Here is a 21,442-nt window from a genome sequence, read left to right as displayed (position 1 = left end):
CCCTTTTTTATTTTTTTGCTGTGCATGTGACAACTATAGTTGTTGTCAATGTATATACTGTATTCTTTGTTTTTATTCCTTTACATTTTTAATCCAGTCATAAATCCTATCAAATACTTAGAAAATTTTCAGGCCACTAATTTCTTAAAGTTATAACAGCATTTCATTTCATTCACATACTATGATTTCTTAAGTCATTTCTCAAGCATTTGACACTTCATCTGTTATATAGTTCTTACTATTATTTTTAGATCTCTCAAATATATTGGAAATTAAAATTGTAAATCCCTCCTAGTTTTGAAACCTTTGTATTGGTACAACTGATTTTTTAATACATCTGTCCATATTGTATAATTTCCATACTGCACTTTATTTGCATAGTTTCAATTTTGCTATCTTTTTGATTAATAATTCATAATTATAAACATGAATAATCCCTCCCAGGTGTGTCTCAAAGCCTAAAATAACTCAGTTCTTTAATATTAGAACACTATCACGAGATATTTTTTTTCCTCATGTTTATGAATGAATATTAGTATTCCAATTAGATAAGAATACTTTTTTCCACCTTATGCAATAAATGCTGACTTATTGTGAATTTTTCAGAAATCTTTTATATTTTTGTACAAAGACTCAAAAAAAATGCTAAAACCCAATGTGAAGCAACAAAATAATCTCATTTATGTTGAATGACAACACAGAGCTTTATGAAAAGCTTGATGCAAAGAGTTAATGATGTTACTGCTTGGGAGAAATGGGAAAATTGATATCAATCTGATATAAATTCATAGAAGCAAAGACAGTCTTGATACCAACTCACCTCTGCAGAATGAGAGGAGGATTGGGCTGTCGATTTCCAGGGTAGTGAACGTGGATTGTGTGGCCTGTGTTGGCAGTTAATTGCCTCAATGTCCTCTGGCTTCTTCCAATCCCTTGTGCAAGGCGTGTGGTGGAGGAGCCACTACCAAGGGTGAGGGTACTGTGGTCTGCATGCCGTACCATCAGTGGATGTGTAGCAGGGATGTTTCCTGGGGATGGGGGTATGTCCGCTGTAAGGAGAGACAAATGAATTAGAAATGTTTCCTTGACTTACATAAACCCTTTTGTTTTCACTTAAAAAAATTTAGGTCCAAAGAAGAGATTTTAACCAAGTTTATAATTTATGTAGGGCAGAGGTTTTATTTGGGACTACTGAGTCTTTTTGGTGTGTCACACCTGAAGGGCTTGTGATTAATAGCTGAGTGATTCAGGTAATTAATACCTGGATTGAGGGGATAAGCATCACTGCTTTATTAATCAAACAACAAAAAGACCCCTATAATCTTTATTGCTGATATTTTAAAAATATAAACCAGCATTGGGAAAATGGTGAAGAGCTAAGAGGCCCCAACTTTTCAACATTCTACATAATTCTAGTCTATAATCAAAATAAGAGATATCAAACCACTTCTGTATTACTTATCATTTTCTTGTAATTTTTAGCTTCCCTGGGGATGGCTTTGGAATGGCAATTGTATTGAAAATACCTTATATTTTGGGTAATAATTTAGTTCAAACTTTTGAAATTGCTGGTAGAGATACTACCACAGATAAATTCAGTGGCTGTTTTAAGTTTTGCCTCTACCATTTACTGGCCTAATCAAGTCACATAATCTGTAAAATGAGGTTGAGATCCAAAAATAGCATCCTCTCCTTTTATTATATTTAGCTATTTAGAGTGTCAATTATTAGATATGTAAGAGTTCAAGTATATGCAATTTTCCTTCTGCATATAAATTTTGCACAAACGGCAATTAAAAAGAGGAACATATTAGAGGAAAAAAAAACCACATTTTTGTCCTATCATCTCCCTTGTGTTTTATAAAACAGTATGGAAATAACTGATTGAAAACAAAAACAAACAATAATACATCTCCATGTTCCTAACTGACTCATAGTGTGACTATCTTACTAGCACTGGAGAACATGTTGTCAAACTCAATTATGAGGTCGTCTTCTCTGTCAAAGCGCTCAAACCGGACCAAAGGAGAAGCATTCATGTCAGGATAATCTTCATCTAATTCCATCTCAGATCCATCATCATCCTCATCCTCATCTCCCTCTTCACCTTCCTCATCATCCTAGAGAGAAACAGGAAAAAAGTAGAATTGAGATGTGTTAAGGCTGTATCATAGAAGAGACATCAGAAAGAAATATACAATCAAGAATTATATAGCTTATATTGTTTATATCCCCTCATTGCTAGCTCATAACCTGATCATCATCATCTTCCTCTTCTTCCTCCTCTTCATCTTGGCTATCATCTTCATCCTCATTACTACCACTGCTGTCCTCTTCCTGAGTGTGCTCTTCCTCATCTTCAGGATCCAAGATATTCATTGAATCTAAAACAAAGAGTACTAGTAATGAGCCAAGCTAAGCACCCTGAATATGGACTAAAATAGAAATAATTAGTTTGTAAGAGATGGGGCAACAAGGGAAAAGGGAAACTAGTTTTGAATAGGGAAGGAAGAACCAGGATAAAAGTCAGTCCTAGACCCCACCAGTGAACTATAACACTTCACTACTATGTAAGGGAGTACTTATAGATCCTGTGGCCAGGGTTGGCTAGGACTATTGGTAGTCTTGATATCCCACCCCTCTTTTTTCCTGGTTACGTATCTTTCTTCTATTTGCCATTTCCTTCTGGTGAAAAGATCTGTATCACTGGGAGTGAATGGGAGAAATGAAACAAAGCAAAAATTCAGAAAAGATAGTCAATGTAAAACTGCCAACTTGAAATCATTATCCAAGAACAGACTGTGTTACTTGTAGAAGTGTATGCATATGATCTGTAAGATATATGAAGATCAGAATAGACCCACTACTACTTTGTTCATTTAAGTAGGGTAAGAACATGGAGGAAAAAACTGGTAGAGTGGAGTGCCAGGCTTGAAGGGCAAAGAAGGAGGGTCATTTTGCCTTTGCACTCTCACCTTCTCGGTTGGCCTGTAAGGTGGAACCCTGGCTGAGGTTGGAGGGAGCTTCATCCATCAACACATCCTCCTGTGACTCGTCCTCTCCGCTTCTGCCCACTGAAGGTTAAGAGCAGACCCCCCCAGCCACTGAATAATTGGGAATGGTTTCTCTTTTCATTTCAGGTGGGCCCATGCTACACCTGTTATGTAGACCTTGTACCTACTCTTATCCCTATATGTTTTCCTTTAGTTGCAAATGGGGCCTCTAGATTTTCTGTACATCAAATATAAACAATAAAAAAAGTTTGCTCCTTTCAGGAAGAGAGGGATATTTCACTTCTTTGGGACTTCGTAGAGGATTAATACCATGCCTTCTTTAGTATTGTTTAATTTTTGGGAGAGGTGATTTAAAAAAGTTCCTTAATTCACTGTAAAAAATATTTAACTTGGAACTTTCTTTAAAAAATCCTTGGAATAAAACAAGTATTCCATATTTTCTTTGCTGACAGACCTTCTCTAGTCAGAAATTTAAAGTACTTCACCATAATAAGGACAGTGTTATTTAAAGATCCAAGGAGAAATTGTGTTATATACATTTTTACACACTAAGAAATCAGAAGAAATAATTTCCCAGAATTTCTCCAAGAAATAGATACTTAGCAGCAAAGAATAAATTAAGATTTATAATGCTCACCTATGATTGTACTGTTTCCTGAGCCACCGTCCCTCTCAAGTAATTCATCTATTAGGTCCTCCAATTCATTCTCTACCTAAGGAGAAACAGTGGAAATGCAAAACAATTGTCATTCTTCTTAATACTGATACTTTCAAGGACATGATGAAAATGGATTTTTTCCCCCTTCTTAAACTCTAACCTTCTGACGTGGAACCAAGTGGTTCTAAGATGAAAGAGTGGTAAGGGTTAGGCAACAGGGGTTAAGTGATTTGCCTAGGGTCACATAGCTGGGAAGTGTCTGAGGCCAGAATAGAACTGAAGACGGACCTCTTGTCTCTATGTCTGGTTCTTAATGCATGAAAATGGATCTTTGAGACAAGATTTAAGTTATTTGTGGACGAACTTATAAACAATTTTTTGACATACTAGATAGCAATGACAGTATTCATGTCACACAGGAATATATATAAACACTTTAAAATGGCTGCATCTATGCTAAGAGTGACTCCATCATTCCTAGCAGCAGTAGCAAGTTATTGTTGAAATAAAAATTTACTGTTCCTTAGACCTCTTTAGAAAAGACTCCTTTTTTAAAGCTCAAAAGAACTTTATACTAATCAGGAACTTTTGATTTTTTTCTTAAAAAATTCCTTGCTTTATAAGATTTTGAGATAAAAAGGGACACATTTTATATAGGTTGAGAAGTGAGATAAATGAACTTTCTTATTAGCACACAGGTTGTAAATATTTGAGGTAAAACTTTTTTAAAGAGATAGAATTACATGAGAGGTAAGGATATCTACTCACTCCTGTCACTGGAGTTTGTCTAAAAGAGGTCTTAAGTGGGAATACAATGCAAAAGGACCTCAATGTGAGATTGATTAAGTGCCTGTATACCTGCATCTCCTGGGTAGTAAGTACCTCTGGTTGCCCAGAAATCACAACTGTGTCATTTTCAGTTTCTCCATCCATTATATCCCCATCTGCCACCTCTGTCTGAGTGACATCATGATCCTCCTCATGTACTTCTGCTTCACCAGTTAACCCTGAAACAAATGATATATATTTCCTGAAAACCTAATAGGTATAATGCTAAGCTTTGAAGAGTTAGGTTATCAAAATCTTTCCCCAACACACCCCAACCAATACATTTTCCCTTAGAAGTAAAAGTTAAAAAATCAACAAACATGGTAATTTACCATAAGAACTAAATGAGCAGTAAAACAAAGGTGAGGAAGAATATAGTGTGGGCTTCAAGTGATCAAGGAATAATTCCAAAGGGACTGAAATGGAGCTATCTCTTGAAGGAAAAAAAACAGATTAAAAAGAGGAGAAAAGGCAGTTTAGGTGTCAGTGGATAGAAATCCAGGGCTAGAGATGAGAGGACCTAGGTACAAATCTAGCCCTAGACACATCTTAACTGTGTGATCCTGGGCAAGTCACTTAACTCCCACGAACTACTCTTACCATTCTTAAGTGGTGGAACTATGTAGTTTTGACTAAAAGACAGAAGGTAAGGGTTATAAAAAAAAAGAAAAGAAAAAGAAAGGAGTAATTATTATTGATAAAGAAAATAAGAGAAGTACTGGTATTTGAAAGAGATCCGGTATTAAACTTAGGAAGAAGAAACTTTGGCAGACCTTAGGGAAAAACAAATCAACTCAAAATGAGAATACAAGAAAGCAGAGAACGCTTCACAGAAAAAAAAAATTGTTAGAACTTGTTAGAGTGGATGATGGATCATAAATCTCTCTGAAGAAAAAAAACACAAATAATAAAACCCCAGAATAACTACACTATAAAAGTGGCACAAGTGTGGATAGAACCTGGATTCAGGAAGCCTTGAGTTCAAATCAGGCTGATACCAGCTCCAGGACCCTGGGCAAAAGTCATATAACTAGTCTGCCTTAATTTTTTCAAATATAAATGGTGATAATAGCACCCACCTACCTCCCAGGGTTGATGTGAGGACACAATTGCCTGGCACATATATAAATATTAGTTATTATTCTTTATAGGATCCCTCAATTCCTTAAAAATAAATAAATAATATGCCAGAACTGCCAGCAAAAAAGGTGAAGAGAATACTATATCTATCTATCTTTCAAGATCTAATTAAGTTTAATTAATTTTAATTAAGATCTAATTAAGTCTCATTAATATTAGAATTCAGGTTAGATGAAATCATTAATCCTGTACCAGACAAAGAGAAAAAGAATGTCATAGATATTAGATATTATATTAGATGTAATGTGCTGGTTGATCTTGCTTTTTGGTTGATCTTGCTTTTCTTTGCTCTAAGGGAGAGATTTACTGAGAATATAAGAAATAATTATGGAATTAAAATAGAATTGAATAGAGAAATTGTGTTAGATGTAGAATTAATAAAACGTATCAACTAACAACTCAGGCTGGAATGATCATTATACTTTCAAAAGAAAGAAAGGAATAAAGGAGGATTGGGGTAGACAGATTCCACATGTTAGTATGAGGATTCAATCTCAGATCTCATTCCTCAAATTCAATATTCTCTCTCTCTCTGTCTCTCTCTCTCTGTCTCTCTTTTAAAACCCTTACCTTCAGTCTTGGAGTCAGTACTGTGTATTAGCTCCAATGCAGAAGAGTGGTAAGGGTAGGCAATGGGGGTCAAGTGACTTGCCCAGGGTCACACAGCTGGGAAGTGGCTGAGGTCAGATTTGAACCTGGGACCTCCCATCTCTAGGCCTGATTTTCAATTCACTGAGCTACCCAGCTGCCCCCCAAATTCAATATTCTTAACCTTGCCAACATTTTATTTTTCCTTAATTATATGTAAAATACCTTAAAAATCCCATTAATTAAAAAAAAATTTTGAGTTTCAAATTCTCTCCTTTTTCTTCCCTACCCTTCATGAAATGGTAAGCAATTTGATATAGATTTTACATTTATGATTGTGCAAAACAACAAATTCAGTACTAATATTTCTACACAGTCCGGCCATTCTTTTACTGACATTTTAGGAAAACGACTAATAAAAAAGTATATGCCTACACTGCCATAACTTCTTTGAAACAAATCACATTGTTTCTTAATCATGTTATATCTGATTCTTTATGACCCTATTTAGATTTCTTTGGCAGAGATACTGGAGTCATTTGCCTTTTCTTTCTTTAGTTCATTTGATGGATGAGGAAACAGAGAAGTAGAGGTGACTTGCCCTGGGTCACAGAGTTATTAAGTATCTGAGGCCAGATTTGAATTGAGGTCTTCTTAACTACCATACCTGTTAGTTGCTACTATATGTTAATTAGTGGACTTAGATCTAGTGATATAAAGCACTCAGAAGCTAGGGGGAAACTATGATCACTTCCCTCAACTATATATGTTTTATAGACTAGAGGGAAATTTGCAGGGTTTTTTTGTTCAAGTATTAAATGGGGAGACCTGGGGCACATTTCCTTCACTTTCCACCTTGGAATTCTATGTGTTCTTTTCCTTACCTGAATCCTGTGTATTGCTGCTGGCACCTTGAGATGTTCCTTGGGCATCTTGTTCAGATTTGCTCTTGCTGGAAGCACTCTTGCTGCCAAAGAGGCTACTAGGTTGGTTCACAATGCGTGACAGTGTTTCCAAAGGCTTCAGGGCAGCATTGACAGTGTTGGCCATATTGGGACTAACAAAGAGAAGACAAAGTGGACTTAAATAGGGAAGTTTAGAAAGTTCTGGCAGTGTTTATCTACATATCTACATATGACCATTATCTTTAGCCTAAAATGTGGTTTATGGACAGCTAAAGAAAAAAAATCTGGGATGACATTTTAAAGCAAGTTACTAAGATTACCCTAACCTCTTTACTCTATATTAGAGAGGTACTGAAATTAATACAGTGAAAGGACTGGATCAAGACTGCAAATTCAATTAGTGGAGACAAGAACCAAAGAATCAATACACCATTTCCCTTAGGAATAAGGAATTCTGAACACACACCAAAATTTGGTGCATTTTGCTTTGGAATAACAGGATAGACACCAAAGAATGGAAAGACATTTAAGAATCCAGAGGATGAGAAATGTCCCAGACGTGACAACTGAAAATAGAAATTCCTTTCTCTCTATAAATATTTTTCCTTTTCCCCTACTCACAGTATGCTGGTGCCCTGGAAGCTGGCCAGGTAGTCTTACCTGGAGAGGTCTAGACTGTGTGGTACTCGTGCCAAGTCATTCACTAGACCCTTCTTCAAAAAGAGTCTGATGATATTATTCATGCCATTGTGTTGAGTCTTTGCTGTAGCACTGCTGTAAAAACTGGATGTGGAGGGGCAGGACTCCATGATTGTACTGATAATGCACATAACTGCCTGTAATCTGGTGAAAAGCATAATTGTCAGTTTAGCTACCTCTTCAAAGTACACAATCTTTTGGGCACATCAAATCACTCTTTTTTTTCTTAAAAAACAAAACAAAACAAAACAAGACAAAAAAACCTTCACCTTCTGTCTTAGAATTAATGTGTACTGGCAGAAAAGTAGTAAGGGATAGGCAATGAAGGTTAGGTGACTTGCTCAGGGTCACACAGTTAGGAAGTACCAGAGACCAAATTTGAACGTAGGACCTCCTGTCTCTAGGCATGGCTCTCAATTTAGTGAGCCACCCAGCTTTCCCCCTTAAATCTTTCTTACCTCATTTTCTTCAGAAGTAACATCTAAGAATATTTCCCATAATTGCTTACTCCAAATAATAACACGCTTCTGCTATAGGCGTAAAAAATTTTTTTGGCTCTGTTTGGCTGGATTTTGACCAAAAATTAAGTCAACAAAAAAAGGGAAGTAAAAATAAACACCCAATCTTATATGTCTTTTTTACATCCCGTGGGTTAGTTACTTCTTCCATTTTTTTCTAGCTTTCTTGGGTGTATTATAAACACCATAGATTTTAAAATCGGGGAGGATAGAACTGTCCTTTACCTTTCTTTGAATCTCTATTACTTATCTGGTACATGATAGGTACTTAATATTTATTGACTGATCTTCCCAGGGTTTGCAGAAGACTCAGCAGAGTAGGTACTTAGTGGTAACTGTTAACCTTCAAAAGACCTAAAGAGTTTCCTTTGATGCATACAAGGTTTAAGAGAGATATACTTATTTATACTCCATGCCTACTCCTACCTGTTTGTTTTTGTTCTTTTTGCATAACCCAAGAGCTAAGAATAAATTTTACATTTTAAAAATTCAATAAATCAAATTGGCTGGCATCTGACCTCTAGTCGCTTACCTGGCATGTTTCTCTGTGCTTTCGGCCATTGCCAGTGCTCGGCCTAATGCTGCTTTCACTTCATTTACCAAAGCTACCTGAGCATCTGTTCCACTGCCTGCTGCAGCCAGGCTGGCAAGAAAAAGTCGGGCAAGAGCTGGTGTATCCTTGTCCTCTGAATTCTGGGTATGTGGAAGGAGGTGGTCCAGAACAAATGCCAGAACACTGCAGTCCTGTAATGGCATGAAGCATAACCTCAACTCACAAACCCAACAACTTTCTTTAAAAAATTGAGTTTCTATCTTAAAATCAACACTGTGTATTAGTTCTAAGTCTGAACCTAACCCTAGGCAATAGGGATTAATTGACTTATCCAGAGTTATACTGTCAGACTAGACTTGAACTTCAGATTTCCTAACTGTAGGCATGACTCTACATCCAGTTGCCTTTTCCCCCCCCACCCCCAACTAGCTATTTGATAGAAGGATATATTATCATATAAAGAAGCCTTGGGAAATGGGCATAATAGTTTATTACTGCCACTTTTGAGAAGAGAAAGCCAATGGCCAGAAAGGGGAAATGAATTGTGGAACTAAACAGTCTGTTCTATTTTAATCCAACTATCAAATTCAAAAAGTTATCTTCTCTGATACTACTTCTACTTTAGGCCTCTGCCCACCATTAGAAAAAAGTCATTTGGGTATTCAAAATACCTCTTTGATGAGTTCAGACTGGCCCACAGTATAGTTGTAATTGGCAATGAGGGTGGCTATGCCAACATAAGACCTCACCAACTCGGCTAATAGTCTAAGGATGGTGGAAGTTGGCAGCAAAGGTTTGCTGCCTTTGGCTTTCTGTTTGCCTTCTTCAAAGGCCCGGTCCCCTTCCTTGTCTTTTTTCTCTTCCCGAGATTCTTCTGGAGTCAGAACTTTTGAAAGAGATATGGACACAAAATCACCCTTTATAATTTGCACTTCATAGAAATAGTGACAATGAAAAGTAGATAATTTTATTTTAAGGGGTTAATTTGGTAAATCAAAGTACTTGAGCAAGAAGAGAGGGAAAAGATGCTTATTGAGACAGTAGAGTACAAGCACTATTCTTTCATCAGCAGATACTGAATGCTTTTTTTTAGTCACTAAAAAGTTACTTAGAGTTATATTGAAGGGCCTAATGATCTATCAGTTCCTGCATTAGTAATTTAAACAGGATTCTTTAATGCTAGACTTATTTCTTAGAATGAATTTTGCATTCAGCTTTTCATAGACCCACATTAAGGCCACCTTAACCTCTAAGATTATCCCTATATTATTATAAGAATATCTTATTTGTATATAGTTTGTGATGTTTTTCCCACTAGGAAAACCTAACACATATTTTAGTGCCTAGCAAACAAGCCGAACTTTATTGGATATCCCTGCTCATCAGCACAATTCTTAAAATTTTTAGTTTATCAATCATTCTTAGATTTGATGCCCCAAACACACACAGTAAGTCCAGCTGGATGTGGAATTCACAAACTAAATTATCCTAGCCAATAAAAACAAACAAACCATGAACTTAAACAAAAATTGTAAATAATATTCTAGGCTCATTACATTATTAAGATTAATCACTAACCTGCAGATTTCCAAAAATAAACGCTATCCAGCCATACATTTTCTTTCCCCAAACATTCCTTCCAAATTTACATTAGACCATTCAAAATTACTTTTAAAGTGTGGTCTTTTCTAAATCCTCCTTATTAATCCTCTATCTCTCAAGGTTTTTTATAATAAAAGTAAAAGCTTTCTAAAATGATTTGATTTGTTAAAATTTTTTTGATGTTACCACCCTATTATGTAAAGAAAAGAACACAAATAATTACCTTCTCCTTGAGGGGTACCTGATTGGGGTGTCTCAGTAGATGCACCATCTGTAGCAAAGACTTGAGCCTATGGACAGGTGGAAAAGGAAGAGCTAACACCATAACATATCACAGGGAATTCAGTTAACATTTTCTTTGATCTCTAGAAAAAACCTAGTTCTAACTGCATATTTAGAGAATCATCTCTTGCTTCATAGTAACTATGAGGAATTTACTATTCCAGAGAATGATTCCCATCCCATTTTATGTTTCCTTATGTAGATAAGGAAACAAGTTAAATGACATAGGGTCACAAAGCATAGGTTAAGAAACAGGAATTGAATTTAGATCCCCTGATTCTATAGAAGGAAATTATCATTTATACAGCACGTATGTGCCATCACTGCTAAATACTGACTATTTTATATAATACTTGATAACGATCGAACAATTGATGATATTTACTCACATTGATGGTAAAACCAGTCTGATTGTCAAAATCTGTGCATTGTCGTGTTAATGATCTATATTGCTGATAAACATCATCTCCCATGTCTTGCAGAATCTGGCTAACTTCTTGAGTTATCATTCCAGGTTTAGTTTCAGACTTATCTGAAAAGACACCCCCCCCCCCATGGTAAATCAATATATAATGGGATAACTTGAGAAATGGAGTATATAAGTTAAAAAGGGGAAAAAATTTTATAGTCATATTTATCTCATTAGGATTGAAGAATAAAACAGACTGGATAACAAAGAACAAACATACTCTAGTGGAGATATCAGGTTGTTATATTTTTCTGATTCATTTCTTCCACCCATGTCTCACAAAGTAGCTGTTAATTAGTATTACAGGTTGTACTTAATATTTAGCATTGTGTCCAACTATGGAATTAGGTCTTGATCAATGATACATGTAAAACCCTAACACATTGGAATTGTGCATCGGCCAAGGGGGGGCTAGCAGGGTTTGGGGGGAGAGGGAAAAAACACAAAATATGTAACTATGTGAAAATATTCAAAAACGGAAAAAAATAGCATTGTGCTATAATAGTTCTCTGATTATAGAATATCTTTTGATAACATGTTATATAAATATTTTTCTCTTGGAGAAAAAAACCAGAAAAGCAAACTAAATTATGGATAAGCATTTTTTATCCTTAGGTGTTCCTTATATTAAGTGAGGACACAAACCTTCCTCTGGAGCATGATAGGCAGCCAAGGCATTAAGCATGTCATATATCACTTCCTTTATGGTGTCAGGAATGACAGGTAGAGGAGAAGGCTTAACAGGGGTTGTTTTCACCAATTGCACAGCATTTGGCCCTTTAATTCTCAGATTCTCAAATTCATCATCTGATGCTGAACAAAAGTAGAAAAAAGTTTTCTGTTCAAAAATGAAGAGGATTACTACTCAAATTTCCTTAAAAAGCAACTAGCCTAGAATTTTATCCACTGAACCCTCCTGTTGTCTACTGAAATAAGATAACTGACAAAATGAAGACCCCCAAGCAGAACATAAGGAAAACTGATGCATTTGTAAAAGAATGAATAACATTATACTTTCAATGCTTCTGAAACTCACTGGTACCAGAACCTCTTGGAGCAGGAAGGGCAATACGGACACAGCTATTTGTAACTTCAGTAAAGATATCTGGATTACGGCATGCAGCAGGTCCAAGAACACGAAGGATGTAGTTGATCTCCCGAGATCCAAGGCTACCAGACACAACCCCTGAGGTAGTGCTCCCTGCTCCACTGGTAGCTGCAGACCTTACAACCTAAATAATTTGAGAGAAGAAAAGCATGTTTTTCCTGAAAGATCTATCTCGAAAAACCTTCATTTTCCCACTTATGTACCAAGAATTTCCACCATTATCATTCTCATAAGAAAGGCTAACATTATATTATAGGTGTAATAATACCTTTTAATTTAGATACTCTCCAACAGAGTCTGTGTCAGAGTTTAAGCTCTTTAGGCTCTTCAAATGAAGAGGAAAACAATTGTTTATTCTACAAGAAATGCTTATCTAGGAAGCGGATGGTAGCGAAGTAAGCAATAAAGGTAAGAGGAACAAGTAGTCATGGTTGGTGAGCATGCAGAATGGTTCAAAGCAGTTGTTTGTTAATTATGCTTATATTTTATAATAGAGTCTGGATTGAAATGGGCTTCCTCTTTACCTCTACTTACAGAATTTCTGTCTTCCTTTATAGTTCTATATAAATCCTTTCATGATCTGAATGCTAGTGCCCTTTCTTCCATGCAATCTTGAATTTATTCTCTCCAGTATGATTGTTATGTCTACTAACAGAATGTGAAATTCTGAGGGAAGTTAGGAATTTTAGTTTCATGGAGGAAAAGATTTTATAAAATGTAGTGCCTGGCATATATAAGGCACTCAATGAATACTTGTTTATTCCCCTTTTGTTAATCTAGGCTCACCCGATATTGGTTAAACAAGTCTTAAGCATCGAAAAGACTAAACTGAGAAGACAAGGAGAAAACTAAGTGAGGTCGAGAAGGGGAAAAGTATTACTATAGAATAAGATCTATTCCTGTAATATCCAGGTATTGACATAAATAGTTACAGAGTTAATGATCAGCATTCAAGATAGAAGTATGAAGCCAAAGATATCATAATTCTAGCATAAAGTTATGATTATTAGCATAGAACTTTGCTAGTGGGCCTGCCTTCCTCAAGTCTTTCCCCATTTCTGGTCAAACCTCCATTTAGCAACTAAAGTGATTTTCCTCAAGTGAAGGTCAACCATGTCCCTCACTCTTGTCAATAAATTCCAATGGCCGTCACCTTTAGAAGTAGCTTCCTCCTATCTTTAAAATTTTTTCACATCTTACTCCCCAATAAGTACTTGTTAATCCAGTAAGACTGGTTTCAAGAGTAATCTACCCATAAAACCCTTTATTCAACTACTGGTTCCATGAATTTTATTCTGGCTGTCCCTGACGCCTAGAACATCCTCCCTCTTTCCTTTGACTACCGACTCTCTTGTTTTCTTTAAAATCCCACCTTTTTCAGGAAGACTTCCCTTACCCATATTAATTTAGTGCCCTCTTTCTGTTGTTTTCTTTTCTTTTTTTAATTTTTTTTTTTAAACCCTTAACTTCTGTGTATTGACTTATAGGTGGAAGAGTGGTAAGGGTAGGCAATGGGGGTCAAGTGACTTGCCCAGGGTCACACAGCTGGGAAGTGTCTGAGGCCGGATTTGAACCTGGGACCTCCCATCTCTAGGCCTGGCTCTCAATCCATGGAGCTACCCAGCTGCCCCCTGTTGTTTTCTTATTTATCTTATATTATCTTGCTCTGCACAATATTAGCATGTTGTCTCCCTCATTAGACAGTAAATTGCTTGTGGACAGGGGACCATCTTCTGCTTCTTTTTATCACTATTGCTTTGTGTCAGTACCTGGTATTTTCATTTTGGTGTTGGACTACTTTAATTTGACTTGTCATACTACTTTCTAGCATTTTTTTTAGAATTAGTGCACTTTGCTTTCCAAGTCAGTATGGATATACATATAGATATATCCTGGGAAATATCTCTTAAATTTATTCAGAATGTCTAAATTAAATAAAAATGTAACTATATGGGGATTATTGAGAAATAGTTGATAGTATAGCAATATTATTCTTAGTTGTTACATACTTTTTCCATGGTATGATGAAGAGTACATGGGTCCTCAATGATGTGCCTCAAGAGAAGGGTAACCAGGGGTGTGAATCCATTGAAACCTGAACTCTGGGTCAAGTTTAGGATCATCCGGGTGCTTTTCAGTTCTGCAAACATCATAGCATACTTGTGATTGCGGGTGAGCCTTAGGCAGAGGCGCATTGTGGCATGCAGTGTGTCTGGGTCCACAGGGACACCGAGCATGCTTACACAAGCTCGGATCAAGATGGTCACCATATCTTCTGTAAGGCCCTGTATCAGGATTTCTCCTAACTTGGTATCCTCAGCAGTCAGTTCCTTCTCAGGATAAGTACCTTCTGGAGTCAAGGACACTTCTAGAATTGAAGAAAGGAGATATTTGGAACAATATTCTCTTGGTCTTAAGTTGATACTACAGATGTTTTAGAAACTCTTCCTGGAACAGGAAGGTGTGTTCTCTTAATGGGGACAAACAAATGGTAAATACTAGGACCACACAAACAGACTGAAAAAGGAATAACTGGGTTAGTACCTACAGAATTACCTAGTAGTCTGCTGAAGAACAAATTATTAATAGGTGGACTTTGTGGCCTTAAACTATCAGAGTATCCTTGCTATAAGGCTAAATGAAAGCATAGATTTAAGAGAGGGTATACCATTGATTTTCTCTTCTTTTGGCTTCATGTGTACTTCTTTGCCTTCTTCAAAAGTATTCTCTAGTTCTTGCCCATGGGTGTTTTTTTGGTTTCTATTTGGTCGTGGAATTCTTAAAAGTGTTAGCATCACAGGGCGCCGGTTTCCAGTTTCTTCATTGACCTGGAAATTCAGGTGTAGTGATATAATGCATGAACCATTCTTTCCCTCAAAAAGAAAATATTATCTTGAAGTAGATCCACTATTAGCTTGTATTATTAAAACAAAACTGCCAACCAGAGGGAGTCTGCAATAGGGAAAACTGGACTGGAAATTGAGACTTGGATGTTCTTCTTACCTTTGCTACTTTCACAGAGGTGCTTTCATTCAGTCTCATTTTCAAAATATTTTCCTATAACTCCCTCCCACAATTGAGAGGATTAAGCAATAAAATGGGTGGAAACTGTAAGACTATATAAAACATGTAAACAATTTGAAGGTATTATAAAGAAAAGATCAGGTAACACTGAAAAAAAACCCCACAAAAAACAACAACCCAACCCTTAAGATGAATGCTGGAAGAAGCATCTCCTTTTCCTAAGATTGTTCAGAAGTCAAACAGTATAACAAGCAACTGATAAAAGAGTATTATTAAAATAGTCTCACAAATTTGGTTTTGTTTAAAGTTAAGCCCACTGATTTGTGGGAAGATATGGCTAAAAACAAAAATGAAATCAAACATTAAAATATTTTGTCCATAGACATCTTAATAATGGAATCTCAATGGAGTTATCATACCTGTACCATTGTAGTAAACTGGACTGTGTATCTTCGTCTGCCAGCAGTGAATCGTACACTTGTCTCCCCAGCTTTCCAGGCTGTATCAATTGTGCTATTGTTGCTTGCACTATAGCTACACCAACGTCCAGATCGATCATCAAACCAACGCCAATTATTGCTATTAGCTTGTAGATACTACAGGTAAAAATACAGCAAATTAGTGACCTCAGAAGGCCCAAGCTAAAACTAAACCCAGACATAGCTTCTGAACATTGTTCTCTGTAGACTTTGGCAACTACCACAAAACTATCTTCTCTTAACACTTTCAATCCTGCAGCTTTCCCACCTCTCTTCACATTCTCCTTTACAAAATCTTCTTGGAGGTGAAAGAACTGTCCAAGATTTAGCATAATTATCTCTTTTTAGCCCTTTGGAAACAATGAAATTCTTTAATCGTATATCACCAGCACTATGTTTCTGTCTCTAGTAGTAATTTTACTTGTATTATTATCATTTGTCTTAGTTAAAAAAAAAAAAAGCCTTCCCTTATGATCTCTCACATTTCTCAACAATATATCCAGGAGGATATCCAATAGTACTTCACCAAAGTCCAAATCCTGAACCCCCTGCTCTGTACTGTTAACTGAAATTTCTATTCCAGTCACTCCTCGCCATTCTGAACTGCTTTTGAGGTCTATAAACCATGAAAAATAAACAATAATGTATATTATAAATATTATGATATATTACACATAGCAATAAAAACAACAAAAATTTTTGTTGAAGCAAAATTATGGCAGCTGTAGTATACTATTTTTGTAGCTTTCCTTATTAAGGAATTCCTCATTGGGCTCTCATCATGGCATCCTATTTTTCTTTTCCTTGAGATTTAGTATGCATTTTTCTGTACCAAGAATGTATTATCACATTCTCAAAATGGAATCCCCCTTTTTAATCATGTCAGTGCTCATTTCAGTCTCCTTTACTATGTAATGATTAAGAGTTCACATGTTCCTCTAGGATTTTGTTAAGCATCCTCTTCCCTTCCACGCTTTCTATGGGAAAGGGAGAAGGAATAAAATAAACTTTAATATTTGGACAACTTTTTCATTGTAATTGTGGTTTCTTTTCTAATCTTATGTATTTTATTTTTTTTTTGGCTTCACCAAATTGCCAAATATCAAAAAAGGTTAAGAATTATTGCTCTATACTATCACTTGTGACTATCTAAGTGTTCCATTCTTCCTATTTTCAGAATTTTTGTGTCACCATTATTATTTCAAATAACTCAGGTTTTGTTACCTAAGTATTATTTTCAGCTCCATCCTCCATCACCTTTCACATGTAGTTTAGAGACTGACCGATACCATTTCCATCCACACAAAATGTCTTAACTAACTACATCTTTTTTCTCCACCAACACAACTTTAGACTTTAAATGTCTTGCTTGATTTAAAGGTTTGTCACCATTACACATAATGTTGCCAATATATTTCCCCAAGGAGAGAGCTAAATATGTGATCCAATTGGTTGAGTGATACACATTCAACCAGATGCAGAATAAAACAAATCAACTGTTTAGATTTTTAAAACAAAAACAAATGTTTTCTATGCAAATTTGTGATTTTCTCCTTGTATCCTAGAAGGTGCCCAGCAACAGTAATAATATTTGACAGACTGAAGTTGTTTTTTGCTAGAGGCAGTCACTACTTGAACATGACAAAGGCTTACTTTGGGACTGTATTTACACAAGCTTCCTTTTACTAGAGAAACCGAGACCAACAGAATTATTTAGAAGTTCAAAAAAGCAACCACAAAAAAAAAAATTGAATAATTTTGACATATCTCCTAGAGGGGAAACAGATTTGTTTTCTTTCTTCTTTTCTCTTGTGTTGGATCTTCTCTTTTATCTTAGGAAATTAAATTTGATTCTTTAGCTTCTGTGTGAGAGTGAGCCCCCTTACCTTATTCATTTGTGCTTTCCTCTTGGAAGAAATAGCTGTTTTCTCATAGAAGTCTATCAGAAGAAGTACTGGAGTGATCCACCTAAAAAGAGATTAATCTTGAGGAGAGGCAAAAGACAACACTAATGGGAAAAATACAAAGGTCACTGTAATAACCTAATTTAGAAAAATAAACACTAGGTTCTTGACCTATGAGAATCATCTAAATATGCTGGGAATACTTAGGAGGGAGAGTGGGGTAAAATGTAAAGGAACTGAAGATTGCCTAGTCTAAATACTTTTTTTGTACAGCTAAGAAAACTTATATGCGAAACAAAGACCAATGGATTCCAAAGTCAATCAATGCCATGAAAACAGAATCCAATTCTGAGAGATCAAAGTCACTCACTTTGGAGTGTGGACCTCCTTCTGTTCCTTGGCAGCCTGCAGGCAAGGTTGTACCACTTCTAGCAGTTTGATCAAGATGTTGAGGATCCCACTGGATTCAACTACACGGGCACAGGAGAGCTTCAATTCCTGAATAAGAAAAAGCCCAAGTTTTTGAGGTAAGAGTCTAGGGTGGATGGTTTTGTTTTGAAAATCTGCCTGAAATCACATGGGCTAAACTGCTGCCAGATGTTGCTGGCTTCTAAGTCTTTTAATGCAACTCTGCTCAAAATGCAAAGTGCTTACGTTAATTCTGAATATTCTGAGAACATTCTCCAAACAGGAGTGAGTTGCTCCTTCTACTCTGGTAGAAAAAAGATTCAATTTAAAAGGCTTCTTTTTCTCCCGAGTCCTGAACTCTATGGCTACTATTTTTCCCAGTCTTGAACCTTACCTCAAAGAGCAATGTAAGCAGTAAAATCCTGGTAGCCAAATTTGAAGCCTGTGGAAGGGTGGCCATCTGGCTGATCCACTCAGATACAGTTTTTGTGTCGCTAGTTGTCAAAGGAAGAGCAGCTTTAATCAAAACATCAGCTGCTTCCCATACCTGTATCAAGGAGGAAGAAGATGAATTCCAGTTAGCAGGCTTTTACATAGTTCTAACCCTTTTATTATCTAAAACTGAATGAAGAGAAGTCATATTTCTATCAATCTGTCACTAGGATATAAACCAAGTGATATGCTTTTATTCATTGTATCATAGTTTCACAGATTTAAAAGGGGCTATATCTGAATGATAAAAGATGGAAGGGAGAGATCTATCCCTTCCAAAACACGACTTATCCTACTTTGCATTGTTCTGATTATTTTTCCTTTCAACACGCCTCAATCTGTCAATTTTTAACTTCCAACTTTCTTAGGAATAAACAGACAAAAATCTCATTCCTTCCTTACATTTATGAAATTAGTTCTCATGCCTACAGCCCAACCTCATTTTCTCTAGTTCAGGTTATATCTCCCCATAGGATTCATTATCCTGAGCAGAATCTGACATAAATTTAGGGTCTTTTCTTCATCTGGTTTATCAGTTTCCTTTCTAAACTGTGGCACTCTCACCTGAACACAATATTGCATGTATTATTACCTAGCCTTCTATTACTCATAATGCTTCATTACTTTTGATAGGGTGCACACACCCTGGATTTTCTTCCAAAACTTATGTAGCTGTGTCTTCTAATGCCTCTATGTCAGTCATACAATAAAAATATCAAACAAATAGCACAGAGTGAAACACAGATCCTTTACTAGGGACTTGAGCTCTAAGGAATTCTTTCCAAGTAGACACTGAATCATTCTGAAGTTACCTAACAGTACTACCGCATGTCCAAGTACTATTATGTCCTCAAGGAAGTTTCTGGAAACTTTGTTCCTATTGTCAAACTACATGGCTATTTGGGAACTAGATAAGAAGTTAAACACACATTCTTGGAACCTGCTACCTCCCCTTTCTGACCTCCAGTTAATCATAAATAGATTTCTTTTGCATAGCTCAGGACAGTAACTGAATTACAGAGTGATGAAATCAAGAGGAAGAAATTATTAGAGCTCAATTTAAGAAAAAACATTCATGTGGCATGGAATAGGCTATCAGGACCAGAAATAATCACAGTCACTAGGTGTTTAAGCAGTGCCTAGATGACTGTCTAGAATACCACAGGGTTTTCCACTGGGCTGGAAGAGGAAGAACTGGTCCTAGCATTTCTATAGCACTTACTATTTATGTGTTAGCTACCACACTAAGTGCATGTGTTTTTTAGACTGTGGAATTTCAATATCACTCAGAGATAGGTGCTATCATTATCCCCATTTTAAAGATGGAAACTAAAGCAGATATGTCAAGTTACTTGCCCAGGTCACACATAGTTAGGAAGTATTTTGTACCGCATCTGAACTGAAGTCTTCTTGATTCTAACCCCAGTACCCTACCCTCTAAAACATAGTGGAAGAATCTTAATAAGGCACAGGATTCCTCACCTGATTAACCACCTGCTTTAGAATCATATCTCGATAATCAGCTCCATTGCGTTTGATGGCAGTCATGATCAGGTCACATACTCGGTACACAGTGTCTGGAAGCTCATCTAGGAGGTGGAAGCAGCCTGGTAACATGCTGTCTGTGAAATTATGTAGTTCTTCTGGTTCCAAAGGCTCAGCATCCTGAAATTTCTCCAGGCATTTGGCCTCTTCTTCTTCCTGTTTCTCCCGGGCCTTCTGCTCTTCTTCCTCCTTCCTACAAGCAGCTTCCTAAAAACAGGTGAGAATAATCATGGTAATAGAAAACAATTTAGACCACATTTAGAATGATGTAGTTAAGAACATACTTTATAAGGCTGAGGGAGCATGCACAATTTATGCAACTTTTACTTTGGCAGTGCTACTAATGCTCAGCTATGACTAACAATGAAGTAGGTTACCAATGAGAAAACAACAATCAAAAGAAAGTCAATTCTTGCTCAAAAACCACACTTCTAAAAATACCCACTAATAATTCTCAGGGAGAAATAAAAGGTCTATATTGGCTTTTTTTGAGTTTCAAAATGTAGAGGTGGAGCTGACAGGAGAGGGAAATCCTTCAGTCTCTGAAAAATAGCTTTCAATTCCCAACAAGTCTCAAAGGAAATACTAAGGAAGAAATTTCTACTGTTTCATTACCTCAGGTGATTCTACTCTCTGATCCATTGGTATGTCTTGTCCCAGAGACATGGCAATGGCTCTCATCATTTGGTCCTCTTCTGACATGCTGAGATCCTGAACCAAAACATTACGTAAATATTAGAATCCACTGAGCCCTCCCCACCTCCTCATTGGCTGTTAAGAAAACAGCCAGATCTAATTATCTTTTTTACAGGAACAAACTCTGCCAAGACCTCCCTAATATCATATGTAGTCTTCTGGTGAGGCTCTTAACATTAATCAGGCACATTTTGTGAGGTTAATGGGAATAATAGTCAGGAAAGCTGAGTCACAGATAAGATGTTAGTTCGTATTAGTAGTTATTAAATGAATTTTATTACTAAATAATAAGAACTTTCTTCATGGGAATTGGCACTTAAACATAAATGTTAGAAAACTGCTTGAGAACCTGAGCTTTTTCATGTCAGAGGAGGTATTTTCGACTCTGGAAACTGGCTCTCTATGTATTATACATATCAAATGGGAATAGATATAAACACACACACACACACACACACACACACACACACACACACACACACACACACACACACACACACACACACACACACACACACACACACACACAC

At 36.4% G+C, this 21,442-nt stretch overlaps 1 protein-coding gene across 1 annotated transcript in view; it reads right to left on the bottom strand.

Moving 5' to 3' along the window:
- The window catches only part of LOC123253836 (E3 ubiquitin-protein ligase HUWE1-like), an 88,141-nt gene that overhangs the window by 24,475 nt on the left and 42,224 nt on the right, over positions 1-21,442 (bottom strand). Inside the window, exons 32-53 of the mRNA XM_044682954.1 lie at positions 20,832-20,927; positions 20,154-20,423; positions 18,574-18,726; positions 18,142-18,269; positions 17,754-17,835; positions 15,808-15,984; positions 15,033-15,192; positions 14,374-14,732; positions 12,293-12,488; positions 11,902-12,069; positions 11,177-11,319; positions 10,729-10,795; positions 9,575-9,789; positions 8,883-9,094; positions 7,794-7,976; positions 7,113-7,285; positions 4,531-4,679; positions 3,652-3,727; positions 2,976-3,074; positions 2,254-2,384; positions 1,952-2,120; positions 821-1,049 (exon numbers count right to left, since the gene is read on the bottom strand). Of these exons, the coding sequence (XP_044538889.1) occupies positions 821-1,049; positions 1,952-2,120; positions 2,254-2,384; positions 2,976-3,074; positions 3,652-3,727; positions 4,531-4,679; positions 7,113-7,285; positions 7,794-7,976; positions 8,883-9,094; positions 9,575-9,789; positions 10,729-10,795; positions 11,177-11,319; positions 11,902-12,069; positions 12,293-12,488; positions 14,374-14,732; positions 15,033-15,192; positions 15,808-15,984; positions 17,754-17,835; positions 18,142-18,269; positions 18,574-18,726; positions 20,154-20,423; positions 20,832-20,927 (3,635 nt within the window). The remainder of the gene's footprint in view (positions 1-820; positions 1,050-1,951; positions 2,121-2,253; positions 2,385-2,975; positions 3,075-3,651; positions 3,728-4,530; positions 4,680-7,112; positions 7,286-7,793; positions 7,977-8,882; positions 9,095-9,574; positions 9,790-10,728; positions 10,796-11,176; positions 11,320-11,901; positions 12,070-12,292; positions 12,489-14,373; positions 14,733-15,032; positions 15,193-15,807; positions 15,985-17,753; positions 17,836-18,141; positions 18,270-18,573; positions 18,727-20,153; positions 20,424-20,831; positions 20,928-21,442) is intronic.

The sequence above is a fragment of the Gracilinanus agilis genome, chromosome X, assembly GCF_016433145.1.
Source record: "Gracilinanus agilis isolate LMUSP501 chromosome X, AgileGrace, whole genome shotgun sequence".
Lineage (NCBI taxonomy): Eukaryota > Metazoa > Chordata > Mammalia > Didelphimorphia > Didelphidae > Gracilinanus > Gracilinanus agilis.
Note: the sequence above shows the minus strand (reverse complement) of the source record. Positions and strands in the feature narration are given on the sequence as shown.